The sequence below is a fragment of the Taeniopygia guttata genome, chromosome 10 (assembly GCF_048771995.1).
Source record: "Taeniopygia guttata chromosome 10, bTaeGut7.mat, whole genome shotgun sequence".
Taxonomy (NCBI): Eukaryota; Metazoa; Chordata; class Aves; order Passeriformes; family Estrildidae; genus Taeniopygia; species Taeniopygia guttata.
The window spans coordinates 10,761,141-10,779,833 of NC_133035.1; the positions used below are offsets into that span (position 1 = coordinate 10,761,141).

At 40.1% G+C, this 18,693-nt stretch overlaps 1 protein-coding gene across 1 annotated transcript; it reads right to left on the minus strand.

The window, feature by feature from the left end:
• Positions 1-339: 339 nt before the first annotated feature.
• SLC30A4 (solute carrier family 30 member 4) lies at positions 340-17,909 on the minus strand. Its single transcript, XM_002196801.7, has 7 exons — positions 17,034-17,909; positions 12,039-12,185; positions 6,541-6,694; positions 6,026-6,299; positions 5,618-5,723; positions 3,273-3,407; positions 340-2,641 (listed from the first exon to the last, which is right to left on the minus strand). The coding sequence occupies exons 1-7, from the start codon at positions 17,422-17,424 to the stop codon at positions 2,487-2,489; spliced, it is 1,362 nt and encodes a 453-aa protein (XP_002196837.5). The 5' UTR covers positions 17,425-17,909; the 3' UTR covers positions 340-2,486.
• Between the last annotated feature and the right edge of the window lie 784 nt (positions 17,910-18,693).

An 18,693-nucleotide genomic window follows, 5' to 3' on the forward strand; every position in this document is an offset into this window, starting at 1 on the left:
TTCATCTTCTGTTGCCTTTTCTCTGAACTTCCAGTCTACAGACCCTGGTAACAAGGGCCCCTGAAGGGTGAATGTAGGGTTTCAGGAATGTTTTGCCAGTTGCTTTATGATGATCCTTCACCATACTTTGTCAGCTTACACTTTCTGAAGTGAAATGACAAGTCTTAAATTGTTGACTAAAGACAGAGACTTACATATATTCCAGTTTCCAGATGCTATGTATAACATCTGGAAACTGAATTAAAGCTGAGTGTTCAGACATTTCAAAACACAGCTGCCCTAAGAATCAGACTGGTGTAAGAATTTGAAGATGATGAGAGAAAGAAACACAAATAAATATTTTATAAGACAACGTGAACTTTAATAATCAATTTAATAAAACCCACAATAAAACAACACACCTTTTTTCTTCAATTAAACAAATGTAGTAAATTATTAAAAAACTGCAAATACAACACGTCTACTGTACTTCAACATCTAATTACATCAACTGTAAACCCCAATTTAATTAAAACCCATTTGAGCATTAGTATGTGCAAAATACCTGTTGTTTGTGGTTTTTGCCAGTAAGTAAGGATGGGATGCACATTTTTCATGAACTGTGATATGGCTTAATTAATGATAGTGTTTGTATTGCAGCATTACCTTCCCAAGCACAGTGCTGCATTTGAGCTGCACACCAGTGTTCTCACTTCTTGCCCAAACAGACACAACCACAATCCACTTTGTCCAGGTTCACAATGTGCTGTCAGCTTTCATCAATAAAAATTCATCATGTGATCCCTACCTCCAAAAAGGGAAGAAAAGAAGCCAAAATTGTTACCACCAAATGCAAATACAAATCAGCCGTATGAAAACGTGAAACCCTAGCGAGTTTCAAAACAGAAAATTGCTGAAGTATTCACAGCTGAATATCACAATAACTGTAACTGGGCTAAAGTTTTCCTTTCTGATCCTCACAGAGAACTACTTTTCATGTCAGTGAAAGTTCTGCATAAGGTGAAAGTACAGAATAAACAAAAAATATTTGAAGCCAAGTTCTTGCCATCTTCTGAACTTTGTAGGTCATGTTCTTGCTGCCCTTAGCTTCTTGAATGCCAGTGACGTCAGAAGCAGGTTAAATCTGGGCTTGTAGGTGTATGATAGCTGAGGGTGAAGATTTATTATCTTGTGTACGTTCAAAATACAGGGTTCCACAATGAGGCCAAACAATTCCACTTTGTGGACTCTGAGCTGTCCAGATGAATACACAGTGTTTTCAGGTTGCCTCCTCTCTGTAAATACAAAAGGGCCTTTCTGCCACTGTAGGTTGTTATGATGTTGTTGTCCAACACCTTTAGGTTATGGAGCTTGCTTGGCTTTTGCTTTATCCATCAGTTAAGCAGTGGGAACTGCTGTCACAGTGGCATTCCTGTCAGGACGCTGCCATGCTTGCTTAAAGCAAAGATGAAAAGGTCAGAGATTGTGATGGATGGAATTGTGCATGTCTAAAACTTCTGCTCCCCACTTTCCTGTTAGATGCACATATCTGTAGATTGCGTTTGAGGATATTCCCAAGTCAAATATCACTTCTATCATTTTACTCTTCTTTTAAAACAAAACAATCATTGAAAAAATTATCAATTATAGGACATTTATTAATTACTATTAAAATGCATGCTAATCAACTGGCCTTTTAATGTGAATCAAATTATGGTTTAGACATTCAAGATTATTAATAATAAATTCATCTTACAAGTCAAAACTTTGTAAAATAAATAACCTGTTTCTAATGCATAAATCCTATTCTAAAACACATTAAAGATAACTGATCACTTAAAACACTTTGGGTCCAGTGTTGGGTCTCTAGGTAAATACCAGAAGTCTGGGCAAGGATCTTCCTGTCTGGATGATCTCTGAATGCCCAGATTAAAGCTAACTTTCTTGTCTGGGTACAGTAAATTCTGTATTTTGCAGTGTTTCCAAAGAGTTTCCACAAGAATCCAACTTAATATATGTGTTAATAGTTTGAGATACTGTCTGAAAATTACTATTTAAAAAATACTGAATAATGAATTTGGGGATCATGATATATTGTGCAACCCTGGTATGATGAGCTTTGACTTTTGACTGAAATACTGAATACCTGATGCTCTGTTTGAAGTGCAGGTACTTTGTGGTACGTAATGTTTAAAGGACAATATTGGACTGTAATTTGTGAGGTATCTGCAGAGCCACGTTCCAGTTTGTAAACAATAATCCAAAACCAGCTTTGTCTCAAAATCATAATAAATTGAATAAACCAGTACAACGGAGAGAGAGAAATACATGTTCTCTAGGGCAACCACTGCACTTTTTGCAGCACCACTTCTCCCTGCTGCATGTTCCATGGTACAAATCCACATATTAATGGTTACTATTGGATAATTTTCGTTTTGCATTTATTGCTCTCAGTCTTTGACTCCACAAGGTAAAGAATAAGGCAGTAGTTCCCAAAACATATGAAATTAGGCACTGGAGCTCTGACAACTCGCACAGGTTTTGCTCATTTCCTGTTTGTAACTCTGAAGCTGGACAGAGCACTTGTACATTCCAAACGTGTTCAGCAGCAGTTGCCGGGCCTTGGACTGAACATCCTCCCATTTAGATGAACTACCAGGAACTGCAAAATTAAGAAAATAATAAATTCACTCCTTAAGAAACTTGAGCAATGCAAATGTTCTCAAACTTATCACAGTGTCACCAATGAGAATAATTTTTGTTCACACTCTTTATTAATTTAATATTGTTCTTGTGGTCACTGTCTACTCTCTATCATTTTACACCTTTCTTGATAGAACTCTGTATGTGTCTGACACTTTCCTCCCAAAAACCTGAGCTTTCTTACTAAGAACTGATATTCATAGTATAGTTAGATGTCTGAATCAGCACATGTTTTGGCAAAACATTTATTTTTCATATGTAGATCATTCCACATTAGAACATTACCCTTTCTTTCCCTAAACATGTAAGAAAATTTCTGAGGAGAAATTTTGTGTTGGTTTTTTTTCCCTACCCAAAGAATCCGCATTGGACATTTTGGTATGAATATATTTTATTTGCACAGTTTTCATTTACACATGTCTTTCTTGGCCAAGGTGTTCTATCCCTTGCTGTACAAAACCTGAATTAGTAGACTTTCCTTCCCCAGAATGATATTTCTTGGTTCAATTTAAATAACAATATAAAGAGGAAGTGGTGAGGTTTTTCCCAAACTTGGATTTAATTCAGAATTATGATATCCAGCAGCTTACCTAGTTGCAAGTGGACAATGGCAATTGTTTTTCCTGCAGTGAGAGACCAAATATTTAAATCTTCTATACAATAAACATCCTCAATTTTCATCAAGTCTTCCTTGATGCGATCCACATTTAAGTGCCTCGGAACTCCTGTGATACCAAACATGAGATAAAATTAATTCTGTCTTCTACAAAGTCTTAGTAGCATTTAAAATGTCACGACAGATCTCAATGTCAAAGAAATTAGAATTTGTGCTGTTGGAAGTGATTAGTAACTTCCATGTTACCAACAGAACAATATGGAAATGGGCCTGTTAAGGTATGCATACAGAAGTTGTACAGGAACTGCAGAGCTTTTCTCAGCTGGAATCTGTCCTGTCCAGAATCCACACTCTGACAACAGCCAGCATTAGATCCTTTGCAATGATGTACTTTTGTTGACAACTTCACTGCAGCTTCTAACCCTTAGTAACTGCTTAGGGCAGACTCTAGGGTCAAAATCTGTCAAAAAAACCACTAGGGCCTGTCTCCTGAAACTGCTTTTCAGGTACCTGGGATCATGTTCACAGGCTACAGTAATCCACGTGCAGTGGTCAACACAGAGGACTGTGTTTTACAGAGTGTCATCTCTGCAAATCAGAGATCAAGTCCTTTTGGCATTTTCAGCAGCACACCTCTAACTTACCACCACTATCCTTTTTCTGTACAAAGGGCAAAATCAAAATTTTAAATTATCAACTTGGGTCAAAAACTAATGCAAGTACTGAATAAACACTTTCTGAGTAGTTTTGATGCTACAGTAGCTTTTCTTGCTTATCTTCTAGTTTTGTGGAGTTTCTTTATGTATACTATGAGGAGTTCAGCCACTTGCTTCTCAAATTTCTTCAGACTTTTTGCATGACTTCTCTGAACCTGGTACCTTACTGTCTCTTAAATTATGTTATTTTCACTACTATCTCTTTTAAAAGTTCAGCATCTAGGACTTTCTCACATGAAACAAAATTCTCCATCTAGTGGAGACAATCAAAAATTATTTAGCTGATAAATAACTAGCTGTCTGGTATTTGTACAGCTTTCTTTTTCCTAGGAAAAATGGACTTAAAATCTCGTATCTACATCATACTTGTGATGGGCTTCCATTCTGCCTTATAAATCTATATTAAAAGCTAGAATCTCATTGCTTGTGTTGGATAGCTATTTAATTTTTTAATTTAGCATTCATAGTGTAATGAAGCAACTGAAGTTAATACCAAAAGTTGATACAACTTCAAGGGCCTTGATGTTGTAGAAGCAGTTTCCAGTATAACCACAAGGCCATTCTCTGGAGAAACTGCATCTGAGTTGGAAAAGTACCCTAGTATGCATAAAGCCCACATATCATCACTTTTAATGACATCATGAATATGGAGATTTTTATGACAACTGGGATACCTATGCAAACAGCTACAACACAAAATATCTGCAGTCTGATTAGTTTGTCTAATCTGTTTTCTTCAGCTAAATCTATTGGGTTGGAACTAATTGAGGAGTCTGCAAATTTCATAATTTTTGCCTTTTCAGTGTTGGATTTTTTTTTTAATCTTGAGTGATAGCAAAAGTACTTGACTGAAGATTCTGAGGTTTCCGATTTAACTTCATAACATAATAAAAGTAAAGTCAATGGTAATTCAAATGAGACAGTTAGAAATGTGCAGTTAAAACCTAGCATTTTTCCCCCATCCCTAACATCTTCACTTAATAAAGTAATAGTACTAGATCAAGCAGTAATAGTTGGCATGTGAGCTGTGATAAAGCAAAGGATGTTGCTGACATATTTCAATCTATGTCACACAAGATCCTTTAGCCCACGTTCAGCTTTTTCTTCCCTTTTTTTTTCTGCATTTTACACCACTCTTAACTTGCAGCTTCCCTTATGGGAACAGTGGATACACACAAGGCACTTGTGGGAAAGGGGAAGCCATTTGCCTGTGTTTGGTGCCTCCTTTTACCTGCATTCACTTTAACTGTACACTCACATTCACTTTAACTGTACAAGTAATAAAAGTGAGAGTGTAGAACTGAGTCTGGGCAAATGTTCACTTGATTCAGCTGAGTCACTGCAGACACACAAAAAAGTTCTGTACATTTCACATCTACATCTCCTGATGGTAAAGAGGGTGCAGATACAGGACTTGTGTTGTTCTGGCCACAAAGAGATGTAAAAACTGCTGCAATTTAGAGGAGCCATAAAGAACCAGCAGACTAAAGCAGCACCAAGACAGACAGGTCTCTAGGTGCAATCCACGTAGACCTGGGGATCATAATGTCAAGTAAACTGGTATTTTCCATGTAAAGTTCTGCAGATTGGGCATAGATCTTACCTTCCAGAATAATAACTCCCGTGTCACACAGAATTCGAACTGTTGTAAAAACCACCAGTATGGAAAATACATATGTACATATAGGATCAGCAATCTTGTATTCTGGCTGCAGAAGGGAAATTTCACAATGTCAAAGGATGTATGAAAACAAGGTCACTTACAAAAATGTGATGCAGAAAACACGTTTACTTCTAGTTCCAAGTTTTACTAATTTTTTTTTTGTTTGAATAGTTACAATATATGTAGTAGAAACAGTTTTGCTTATTTTGCATGATATATGAAGCCTATCATAAAATATCATTAAGAAAATATTTTTAATAACTTATAAAAACATGCCCCTTTTGACTTTCATCACCAGAATTGAAATGCCAAGAATTCCTCGTGCCTCCAGGAGAGGCCCTTCCTTACCTTGAAGCGGATGATGTAGGCAGCTACGAGCACCCCGATGCTCTGTACCAGGTCCCCCAGGGCGTGGACAAACGCTGCTCTCACAGCCAGGCTGCTGTGCCCGTGGCTGCTGTGCCCGTGGCTGCTGTGCCCGTGGCTGCTGTGCCCGTGGCTGCTGTGCCCGTGGCTGCTGCCCTGGGCTGCATTTGGAGAGCTCGGCTGAGGTACGTGAGACTGAGGGTGGGCATGGGAGTGGGAGTGAAGGTGGCCAGATTGATTCAGCAAAAACCCCATTCTGAAAGTGAAAGAAGAGAAAATGCTTCAAGAAACAGGCTTTAGGGTTTGTTGGGTAGGGAAAATTTGTTAGGGTTTTTTCGTTTTAAACCAAATAATTGAAAAATAATACTCAATTTAACTTCTTGTCTTATTTGGGAAAATTAAGAGGTCCAGCAAAATGACAAAGTTACAGGCCGTAAATGAATTAGCAGCTTATTAAGAAATACATTTCTGAGTGTCAGTGGAGTGAGGTATCTTACATTAAGTTAACTGCAACACCAACAGCTGCTGTGATGAGCATGATATCACCATTTATTTCGTAGTCCATATGGATAGTTCTCTGAACAGCTTCATACAGGAGGAATGCCATAAGGATATAGACCAGCAGTACACTAATGATGGCTGATAGTACTTCTGCAAACAGAAAGGAAAAAACATTATAAAAATGCATGTCAGATCCACTTCTATTTCCAAATTAGAATGTGGACAGGGCCTTGTTTTAACTGCTTTATCCATATCATACCTAATATAAACTAACAAGTTATGTGGCAAATAAAACTTGTAAAATAGGATTAACCAAGGGAGTTTGTTCTAATAAACTCCTTCATGTCCCTATCATCCGTATATAACTCAAATTATGTTTTCTCTGAAAACTTCTGCACAGTTGATGATCCTGACTTCTTCAGATAACCAGAACATTTGCCTGAAAAGTCACAGGCAAAGGCCCTGTCCAGGGATGAGGAGGACAGGTGATCTCAAACATTATCAGACTACCCACAAATAAGGGAAACCTTGATTTTAATTGTTCAGAATATTAAGCTGGGTTTAGAAATTATTTTTATAGATCCTTTTGTATTTAGGATGGAGAAAAAAAATCACAAAAAGGTAAAGAAATCAAACAGTACAAACTTGTCACACATTATACTCTTAAGCTTCTTGACATATGTGTTCATAAATGTTATTTGAGGCAGATTTCAGCTACAAAGGCTTGATTAATGTAAGTTTCTGTATTCCTGTGTATTCTGTAGTGCTGTGTAATGCTGTTCTAACATTATCTAATATTTACCAAATATTATTTCACAAAAGTAAGAACATTATGACCATTATTTTGGCATAGAAATTGTATCTGATCAGCAGGGACTTTCAAAAGGAAACATATTAAATAAATATAAAAATTAGAAAACTAATAAAAACTAGTACTTCATTGTCCTATACTTTCTGTTGCCATATACTTCTGTGGAAAGTGGTTACAGTTCTCTATGAGGTTCCTGCTGTTCAGATGGGAGGTAAACAGGGCTGAGTGTTTTATAGGTCAGGACTTTTGTGCTGCCTCAGTACCCAAGTCATGAAATTGTGCTGGTAATAGCACACAGGCTTGAGAAGGATGAGTCCACACGACAGTTTTAATGTCCTACTATAAAGAAAATAGGTATTTCCAAATGTGTTGGTGCAGGCCCCCAGCCAGGTAATAATCAGGATTGACTTTGTGATTGTAAAAGGTTGATCAATTGCTTTATTATATCATCTTATACTATATTATACTATACTTTGTAAGAAACTTAGTAACTCTTGTAGCTAGTCTGATACAGCTTTGACCTAATTGGTCAATCAATCTAAATACTATCTAGTGTCCAATTAAGAAATCGCCCTTTGGTAAACAAATCTCCATTACACATTCCACATGTGTACAACAGCAGGTGCAACAAATGGAGATAAGAACTGTTTCTCATTCTTTCTCTGATCTTCTCACAGCCTTCCCTAGAAAATGCCTGGGAAAGTCTGTGTCTGCTCTCTGTGGCCAGAGAGCTGCTGCCACACAAATGGGACACTAGATGGCTTTTATCATAAATGTACTTTTTTTTCCTCTAGCTTCATATTCTGAAAACTATTGCCTGCAGCAGCTGAAACTTAAAAAAAAAAAAAAAAAAAAAAAAAAAAAAAAAAAAAGGCAACACAGCTGGCAGAGAAAACATTAGCCCAGTTAAAGACTGTCTCAGTTATAATCAAGTTAATACAGGGCTTTACAAAAAGCCCTGGGAAAACCTTAATGCTTGCTCCATTGTATTGCATATAAATCTGCAGCCATGCCTGAGTAATCTGTAATCATTATGCATAATGCTCATTACTGTCACTTGCCAGATGGATCACTGGGATCTCAGCCTTCCTCTGTGAACTCAAAGACCAGAGGTGGAATTAATTTACTTGGAATCATAATGGTTGTTCTTCCCCCTAGTTCCACATGTTGCCCTGATTTATTCCCCAGTAAGGGCAAAATTCTGCCCTTGGCTATACCATAGCTCTAATACTCATCTGAGAATTGCCTCCCTTCAATCTGTCAGCCTGCAGGTACAACTTGGGTTACTGCAGATGCCTTCTCTAACACAGAAGTGTTTTAATTTTATTTATTGAGTATTACAGAAAAAACCCATGCAGCTATATCAGCATTTTAATGTCACCAAAATCAGTTGATCCATCCACTGAATTATTAACATTATTATGGGAGAAGAAATTCACACTAACACATTCAGCTGCTGGGTAGTGTGTCAATGCCTGGATGAGGAACAGCATTACCAGGCAGTAACAAGGCTCTGAAAGTCAACTGTCATAATCTGAGATGATTTCAGAGCAACTTGAAAATCCTGGAAATATCAACAGAAATGGAAATTATCTTTACGAAGCTGGCAGATTATTGAGGGCAACAGTCCTAAAAATACACAATACATTGCTTAGAAGGTTTTCCAGAATGCTTTTTTAAAAACTTGTGAAGCCATAGCACATTAGCATTTACCAGAGAAATAATATAGTATGCTTTTACAATCTAAACCCACGTTTTCTGCAATGGAAACCAGTGTTTTTCTTGCAGCTTCTTCCAGAGTCACTGTCATGTCAGCATTGTAGATTTGTGCTGAGATCTTTCACTTCTTGTGAAATGAACTGTGCACCGTCTCAGTGGACTGGCTGATCCTGTCATTACTAACATTGTCTCTGCAGCAATGGACGAGTGCCAGGTTCCATATCTATGCTTAAATCTGCTCAGTGTCTTGCTGAAAAGGAGGTAGCTGCACTTGGTGGGGAAAATGAACTATTTTCCGTTTCAAGAATTTAATTCTTTTTTAACATGACTGCAGTTTCTATTATTTTGTCTTCACTTTTCTAACCCATTCCTGAATCTGTCAGCTTCCTTTTCACAACTCATAATGGAATAAAACTGAACTTGGAACTTATATATTATGTATTCAAAGAGAATTCAAATAAATGAAAATTAGTGCTAACTTCCTTCTGGAATTTAACTAGACAACTAACAGGTCTGTTGCTTTTACAAAACAATGTTTATGGGAATAATTGAAAATTCATCATTCTGCAAACAAAAATGATAACAAGTACCAGAAACATTGTTCATTAGAATGTTTTCATGCCTACTGAATGTATGGATTATCTTAAAACTAAATGCAGAGCAGGTCAGTGATGAGACAATTCGCGCACATATTCCCAGCTTAAAACAAATAATTCACATCTGCTGTGATAGATGCCCAATCTGTACCCTACTTCTAACATCCTGACATATTTTAACATCTGTCTTGTGAAGTTTAAGCTATTGTTGAACTGATATTATTTGCTGACAAGCTTCTTACATATAGGTTACTTGGAAAAATGTGTTACAAGAAACTAGAAATGCTTTGTTCCATTGCCAGCACTCACTGATGTGTGAAACTGGGCCCTCAGGCCACAGCATTTAGACTGGGTGCCTAAAATCAGGCAAATAAATTTCACAAATGTGATTTTTAAAAGACTGTGTATAGTAATTTTGAGCCATCCCATCTTCTGTACTTTGGGGGCTCCTGGCAAAGCCTTGACTCACTTCCTTCCTGCAGCACAGAAACTCTTCTCCCCAGCCCCAGGCTCTCCTCATCCAGAGAGCTGCACTGCTGCTACTCATGCAGGGTGGTTGAAGTAAAAAGGAGCCCCTGGAAATTGTGTAGTCCTGCTCAAAGGAGGGTCAGCTACAGTGAGTTGCTCAGGGCCGCTCCCAGGTGGGCTTCATGTATTTCCAACTGAAGACACTCCACTAGAACCTGTTCTAGTCTTTGACCACCTGCTGGCACTGGGAGCAGAAAAGGAGGAACAATTGTTGCAGAACTTAGAGGCTGCTCCCTATAGCTGCTCCTAGAGAGAAGGGCAGTACAGACTAATTTTATGGGCCACATCTGGCCCATGGACCACCACTGGATCAGACTGGCTAGCATTTGACTAGTATTTTTCTTGGCAGTAAACTGGAAAGAAAAAAATATACAGAAAATGAGGTGGCAGTAATCTTCAGGGATTTCTTCTTTCGCATTAATTGAAAAGCCAGTGAAAATTTACAGAACTGAGTAATATTTTAATGGTTAAATAAGGTCCTTTTATTTTTAATAGCCCTGTTTTAAGCTAGCACATTCAAGGTATGTGCTATTTGATTTTAGAAAAGTTACAAAGACATATAAACTACCCAAATTATTTTGAAATAGGGTTAAAGTATGTATAAATGCTAACAAACATCCTTCTGCAGAGTATGAGCAAGTGCCAGGGGCATACCTGCAAGGTCAGGTTTCAGTATCAGAGGAGCTCCTATCACAAAATTAAAACTTCATGAAAGAAAAGTTTGTAATGGGAAATGCTGGCATTGCTAATGCTTTCTTGCTAGAGCCCCAAAGAGCTTAGCTAGTGTACAGAGTTATGCATTCATGCACTAGTGACTAACTGATGACAAATGACAAGGAATGATGGAGTTGTTGAATTCTACTGCTGTTCTAGCAGCCAAAATAAGAATTGCAAATAGTGACTACACAAGAATGAAATTCCTTGAAAAATGTATGCTATAGAGTGTAATAGAAAACAGGTAGAAAACTGGGACACTAGAAATTACCTATTTAATGAAAAAGATACTTTGAAGATTTTGCAAAAATGTCTACGGACCTGCAGCTGTATATTATATCCAGTTAGCAACCACATTTCTCATCATTACATTTCCAAACATAAAGTTATAAATCCTGAAATTATTCTTCCAAGGGTTAGTCCATAATTCTGTTTACACTTCTTTTTAGAGACACCTTAACTGGACAGATGTTAAGTAATTTGCTGTATTTTGCAAACCATAGGGCATTTTGACCTCAGCTTTCTGTGGTTTGGGAAATGCAAGAGGAATACTGATTTATACAAGTTCTGGCAGGGCAGAGCTCTCTAATAATATGTTCTACATAACTTCTTAGTTGTGGATTAAAATGTAATTTTTCACATTGAATAGGACCTTTTTTCCAGTATCCCAATTGTGCTGAAGTCAACAAGATTTTTTAAATCCTGGGCACTGGCAATAATCTGTTGTGAACAACCACGGGCTGACATGCACAGCTCCTGCACCAGCAATGTCACCATGAATTCAATTCCCCAGCCTTCCTCTTCAAATGGAAGAAGTATTCAGAATTTAACTCTGAATCTGCTATGTGCCCCTTCCACAGAAATGGTGGGACTTGCCTTTCTCCCAGTGAATGAAATTCTGCTGTCAAACTTTTGGCCAAGTTTAGTTTTTTGGGTTTTTTAATCTATTCACTTGTGGCAATACAACAGTGTATCCCCAATAGCCAGTGAATGGACACTGAGAGTCAGCTAAAGCAACTCTTAGGTTTGTTGCTTTCTTTCTAGCTACCTGTTCTTCTAGAATTAGGTGGTCTTTACAGTTGTTGCTTAAAATACTCTTTAACAGCAAAATCTGATAGCTACATACCTAAGCGATGAAATCCAAAAGTGAACCTCTTTGTTGGAGATTTTGCAGATAGCCAGAGAGCGAGCAGAGTCAAAATAATACCACTAAGGTCAATTAGCATGTGAAGTGCATCTGTCATAATTGCTAGACTGTTAGCAACATAGCCACCTGAAAACATAATAGGAAAAGTCAGGACATATGACATTTTAAATTATTTTACATAATATCCTCTTGCGCAGCTTACAGTTCTTTATTTTCAGAATAGAACAATAAGTACACGAGAGCCTTTCTTATACCCTCTAAACATGGAGGGGTGTTTGCCACTACAAGGAAAATGCCATGCAATGATTTAAAGCTACCATAGTTAAAAGTGCAGTCAAGTGTGCTTTCTATTAAGAGTAACATAGAAAGGATTCACTCCTGTTATTCTAACAGAGACTTCTTGCGTCATAATGTTTGCAAGATCAGGTCCAAAACAGTTTTGTGTCTTTTCTCTGCATATTACTGCACGTGTTTAATCACTGATTCTTTTGTTAAACTACAGCTGTTAAACACTCTAACAGAACAGAACAGGAACAGAATTCCTAAGATTCAATGACCAGGAAATTTACCCTGTCCCCTTTTTATTTTTATTACTTTGTTTTTCAACCTTAATTATTCCCCATCCTGGCAGAAGCGTGTACATTCTCGCAATATCTATTGAAAGACAATGACTTTCACTCATACAGCATTTTTCTTTGTTGTTTATTACCATAATTTTTTATTGTAATAATGAGCTGCATTGAGACAAATAACCTGAGATCAAAGGTTAATATCTTTGTTCCAATTCAATTGCTAGTGCTACTATTGGATGAGTGAAAGATTTAAACAATGCACCTCTCCCTTAAGTATCCCTTATACAGAGGGGACTCAAGGACAGGCCGTGTTGTCTCACATATGCTTGAAGGTAAGCCTATTATTTCAGAAAAGATCACATCTTCAGTGTCAGCTCAGCTATTATTTGGTTTCTCTTTTTACCTTGAGATTGTCATGCAGCCTGTAAATTGTACTGAGCAAAGTGTGCAGCTGGTGTGCCATTTGGCAGGCTTCAGGCTTCAACTAACATTTCAAACAAAGCAATCTTCATATACAATTAAAATTGTCTTAGTGAAGAGGCTGACCAGAGAAAATAGCAAAGGGGAATTCACAACTGGCTGATAGGTTTTAAGACTGGTCACAAAACCTGTGTGTGTGTGGCTGTGGGTGTTCTTATGTACACACCTGCAGACAGAGCTGCTCTCTCCTCCCCAGCCAAACACGGAGCACAGCTGTACTGCAGTACTGTTTGTGCTGTGGCCACCTACCAAATGCACTACATTTCAAACAGCTCCTTTCCTCCAGCCTCTTTCTTCAATTGCTCTGAACTTTCTATGTCAAATTCTTCTGAGGCTGAAATTCTCCAAAAGGCCATCACAGCTCATAAACAATGACTTTTTAAGATTTAGCACTTCAGCAGCTTTTTGAGTAAAATGAGTTATGCCTTTCCTTTTTGAATTAATTTGTGTTCTCACATATTTAAAAAAAAATATTTAGAAAGTGCAACTCAACCTCTTTTATAGTCAACAGAGAAGAAACAATATGTAAGGACATTTAGTGCAGTACTTTACATATATAATTATTTACAGTATATATGTTGATTTATATGTATTATTTTGAGAATCACTTCAGTCCAAGAAGAGTCAATTCCACTTCAGCTAGCCTCTCACATTTAAAGATTTTCAAAATAAAATTATAAGGAAGGAATTCAGATACTGAAGCTAAACATAATGCAGCATGTGGATTAAGAAAACATAATTTCCATTTACAAAATCCTGAAATCAAAGGTTCTCTGTTTCTAAAGGTATCGGTTCATCACGTGGTTAAAGGAACTGCCTAGGGGCTGTTTAAATACAATTGGCAACTTGGAAAAAAAGACATCTATAATCTTTACAAATAAACAGCTTGATGGCTCACCACTGTTTTCCGTGACCCATGAAGGACAGCAGTTCTCCTCATGGATGATCAATTAGAAATTTCTAAACATAGCTGAGAACATCAAAACCCTGTGAGAAAAACTAACTAGGACTTGCAATATGTTTTTCATTTCTTAATGCACAATGGTTTCCCCAAAGTGTAAATTGTTATCCAACTGGTAATCAAATTAAGCAACAAACACTGAGATAGGCTAAAGTAATGAGTTTGGAAAAAATATGCCAATCAAGATCTCACAGGAAAAGCTGCTGAAACAAGATTTCCTTCATCTTGACATTGGTAACAAGACACCAGAAAGATTTTTACTGAAAAAATTAATTGTCTTGTAGTCTTCTGCCTTTCTCTCAGAAACTGAAATCTGTCAAAGATCATAGACAGAAGTCAGTTAAAATATCCTACACGACCAGAGTTTCCCAAATACCTGAGCTTCAGATCTGTTCATAAAGTTTGGAAATTTGAAACCAACCAAAGACCATACAGTACAGGGCTGGAGTTAAATAAATTAAATAGGTGGGACACTGACCCAGGACTTGGGGGCTATATCTCTACTCTTCTGCTGATTATTACTTGCCCTGTGACAAGATCCACAGAATTACAGAGATATCCAAACCCTCTATTTATTCTTTGTGGAAGATGGATGCCTGAATATTTGATGGGTCTGACTCTCAGTGCTCTCTGATTCTGTGTCCCAAGAAAGAAATATGGCTGGAAACAGCACACCCAGACCTGAGGAGGATGAGTCCACAGTTCAGCATTAACACTCTGTACAGACAAATCCAGCCTGCTCAAGTCCCGACTCTGCGGGAAGTACAACAGTTGATGTGACAGTGATCAGAGTATTTCTACTCTCAACATCTATTATTTCCAGAGCTGTCCCTGCACTAGCTATGGAGAGGTCTCCAACAGCATGAATCGGATCCAAAGCCCCAAAAAGAAACGCTCCCAGTGACTTGAGCATCAACCTGCCAACAGCTCGGACATTATTCAGTAAGAGGCCCTTCACTAAGAGGGCCACTGAAGCCATTATTGAGGGTCATTATTCAGTAAGAGGCCACTGAACTAAATTCAGTGTACATCAGAACTCTGATACAATCAACTAGCATCACTCTTATGTTAAAGGATGTCTAAGCCTAAAATACAACATCAAATTTACCTGAGTTCATGCTGAACCAAAATCTCAGCCAGAGAAAAAATATGGAGCCAGGGGGCAAATGGAGGCATTCAGCCAAATCCCCTCAGGTTTGACACATCGAGCCTTAGCCATAATAAGCTGATGTATTGTGGCCATGTTATTAATGACCAGCCACACACTGAGACACGCTGAAAGGCAAAACCACTTTTTTCCATTAACCCACATTCCTGAAAAAAGGCCCCAAATAAAACTGGTGCAGACACAGTCAATATTCTGGTCTCTCTCTGAAAAATTGAATATTTCTTGTAGGGTTTTTTTTTTCCCCTACATCTGTGGGACAAACTGCATTAGTTATACTCTAGCAATTATTTTGTCCCCTATCCATCTTGCACAAGTTTGTGTTAAGAACACGATTCACAGTCGTCCTAGCAAAAGCATCCAAGAGCATGAGCTCACTTCACACAAGTATTCAACTGACTCAATATGCAGAAGTCAGGAGGAGGATGTAGAACATGCTACTGTTCTTCACTTCCAGAAAGTTTTTATTATTAGATTTGTGTGTGTGTGCTTGAATTATGGCAAGTAATTAATCTGATTAGCTCTGATTCAGACTTGAATGCTGAAATTTAAGAAATTTTAAAGCAATTAATTGCTATGGAGAGATCTAGCTCAACATACATATCAATGTACTGGCACTGTGTAGTACTCCCCACAACTCCAAATCAGGGGACAGCGGATAAGAACATTAAAGCATTTTTCAGGAGGCTGAGTCACACCCAACAGACACTTGCACGGCATGGCATGGATGTATCCAAAATACAGATATCCAAAATAGTAAGAGGACACAGTAAGTGAACAGAGATTAGAAGATAAATACTGAACTTTGTAAAAATGATAAGACAATGTCAAAGGCATAACACTTAACAGCTAATCTATGCATCTCAAGGACACATTTTATTTCAAGTCTATGCTGCTATAGCCTATTTGATAAAGCACAGTTGTATAATGTTGGTGTATAATACACAGGTTCTCCTCATCCTGCGCAGCACAGCCGTTAGGAGGGAGCAATAAAAGCTGAACTTGAGCAATAGGTTCATTCTTCTGACCAACAATCAGGTGCTTATATGGGAACTCATTTTCAGGTAAAACCCCACTATACTTCTGCAAGTACTGACAAAAACTACAAATAATTTAATGCAACTACTTGGTATTCTTATATATTGTAGCAGGAAGTGTTAAAATAACTGTGACTTGACTGTGCTCATATGATTTATGTCTGGATGGAGCACATGCTAGTCCAGGCCACAGTATGATATCAAGAAGTTCTCAAGGGAGTGATGTCTCTACTGGATTGCCATTGATAGTTCAGGACTTTTAGTTCAAAGTAATAGTGTGTATTGGTGTATATGGTGAATAAGGAAAAATATCCCAGAGTATTACTTTCATTATTATACTAAATGTCGGATTTAAAACTATATTTTCCTCTTCTTCTCTTGTTGCAAACACAGTAAGATTTTATGGTCGTTGATTAAAAAATACTGCAATTGAAATTGTTCATGCCACTTTTCCTTTGTTAAAAACAACTTAAAAACTTACAAGAAGAAATAAAAATCTATTAGACAAAGAAAAATTTGCATATTTTATGCCATTTCGGTGAAATGATGAGAGATTCAGGTAAAGAAAGTTGCAAATTCTTCCAAGGAAAATACAGATGGACTTTATTCCCCCCTCACTCTGCACGTGCAGCTCATCTCTCTGGTCTCTCTACAGGAATGATGGTTTCTCTCAGCAACTACTCAAAGCCAAGGCCACAACAGCCTAACAAGCTGTCAGGCACCGTGCCGGAGGGACGGCACAGAAGGCCCCCGACTCACCTATGAGCTCCCCCGTCATGAAGAGGAGGTAGAGGAGGGCAGCGAGCGTCAGCCGCTTCTTCACCTTCCTCTGCTTGGAGCGCTCCCGCCGGCTGCTGCAGCCGCTGCAGGGGTCCGGCCGGCCGGCCCGGGCGCTGCGCAGGGCGATGTCCCGGTCCAGCAGGGACTCGTCGTCGGACGGCAGCCCCGGGGACGCCCCGTTCACCGGCGTCTCCGGGGCCGCCTCCGAGCCGTCGTCCGCCACCACCACGCGCAGCTTGTTAAACCTGGGGAAGTCCTCATCCCCCACCTCGTCCGAGAAGTCAAAGGCACTGGAGTCGTTCAGGAGCAGAGGGTCCTCGCTCCTCCCTAGCAGGGACTTGATGCTGGTCCAGAGCCCGGCCCCAGCCATAGCAGCGGCGCTCGGGGCCCTCGCCGGGCGCGGCCGACCCGCCGCGGGCGGCTCCGCTGGCGCAGCTGTGCCCTCGCAGGCGGCACCCCGACCGCTCGTCGTCCCGTCAGGGCATGTCCCCTACATCGCCCGCGGGTCCCGCGCAGGTCGGACGGAAAGGGGCGCGGGGCTCCGCCGCGGAGCGCCCCGGCACCGCCGGCCCACAGCGCCTCCTCCGCGCCGGGCACCGCGCCGCGAGGCGCTGTCACCGCCGGAGCCCCGGTCACCCCGCGCAGCGCTCAGCCGGCGCAGCCCCGCTCACGCCGCGGCCGGGCAGGCGGCTCCCGGCGCGGGGCCGCCTCCCTGCCGGCGCAGGGGGAGCGCCGCCGCCGCCATGCGCGTCACAGCCCTCCGCTCCGCGCACCGCTCCGCGGGCAGCGCGCCGCCCTCGCAATCCCCGCGCGCCCCCGGGGCTGCTCCGCGTACGGCGGCGGAAGCAGTTGGTGGGAGTCGCGTCCCCTGCGCGCCCGCGGACCCCGCCAGCACTGCGCCTGCGCCGCCCGCGCGGGACGGCCGTGGGTTCGAGTCCCGCTGCCGCCGCCTCGCCGCGCCCGCGCTGCCCGCGGAGCGAGGGGCGGAGGGGCCCGCCCGGTGCGGCGGCGGCACCCACGCCTCCCTCGGGGTGGCCTGAGGGGCTGCTCCCGTCCCTCCCTGCCTTTCTGTTCAGTGGGTAAATGCCATGCGAAGTAGAAACTAAGAACTGCTAAAGCCATATAATGCAGGTACGGTGGTCGGTGATACAAAGGAAGCTGTGTTCAGTACGCTGGAAGCCTCAACTGCATAGTTCCGTGCTCTGGCTTCAGATTTTAAACGGCAGAACTTTGCATTGATTTTCTCTTTTCCCTTTCTCTTCTGTCACGGCACAGGTCTTTACATTGTTTCAGTAACTCTGTTAAGGTAGAGTTGTAGGAAGTCCCATATGCCTTTCTGGACGTTCCTTAAAGGATGTAAGAAGAAACAAACCTCAGGGACCCTGCTGTTGTATAATTCCTGTCATAGCTGTGCTCTAACATAAGAGTAAATAGATTTTTGCCTTTACTAATTTTTCTGAGAGGTTATTCCTGCTCCTCATGGTCTGATTTTCAGCCTACATGTGTTCTGCATCAGTTTGTACCTATGGTCAAATTGTTACTGTATTCAGTCAGTTTGCTAAGCCGTAAACATTTCTGGGAAATCGTGCTTGTCAGAGAGAAGGTTCATATCTTGCTTTGTTACTAGGTTGAAGGAAGT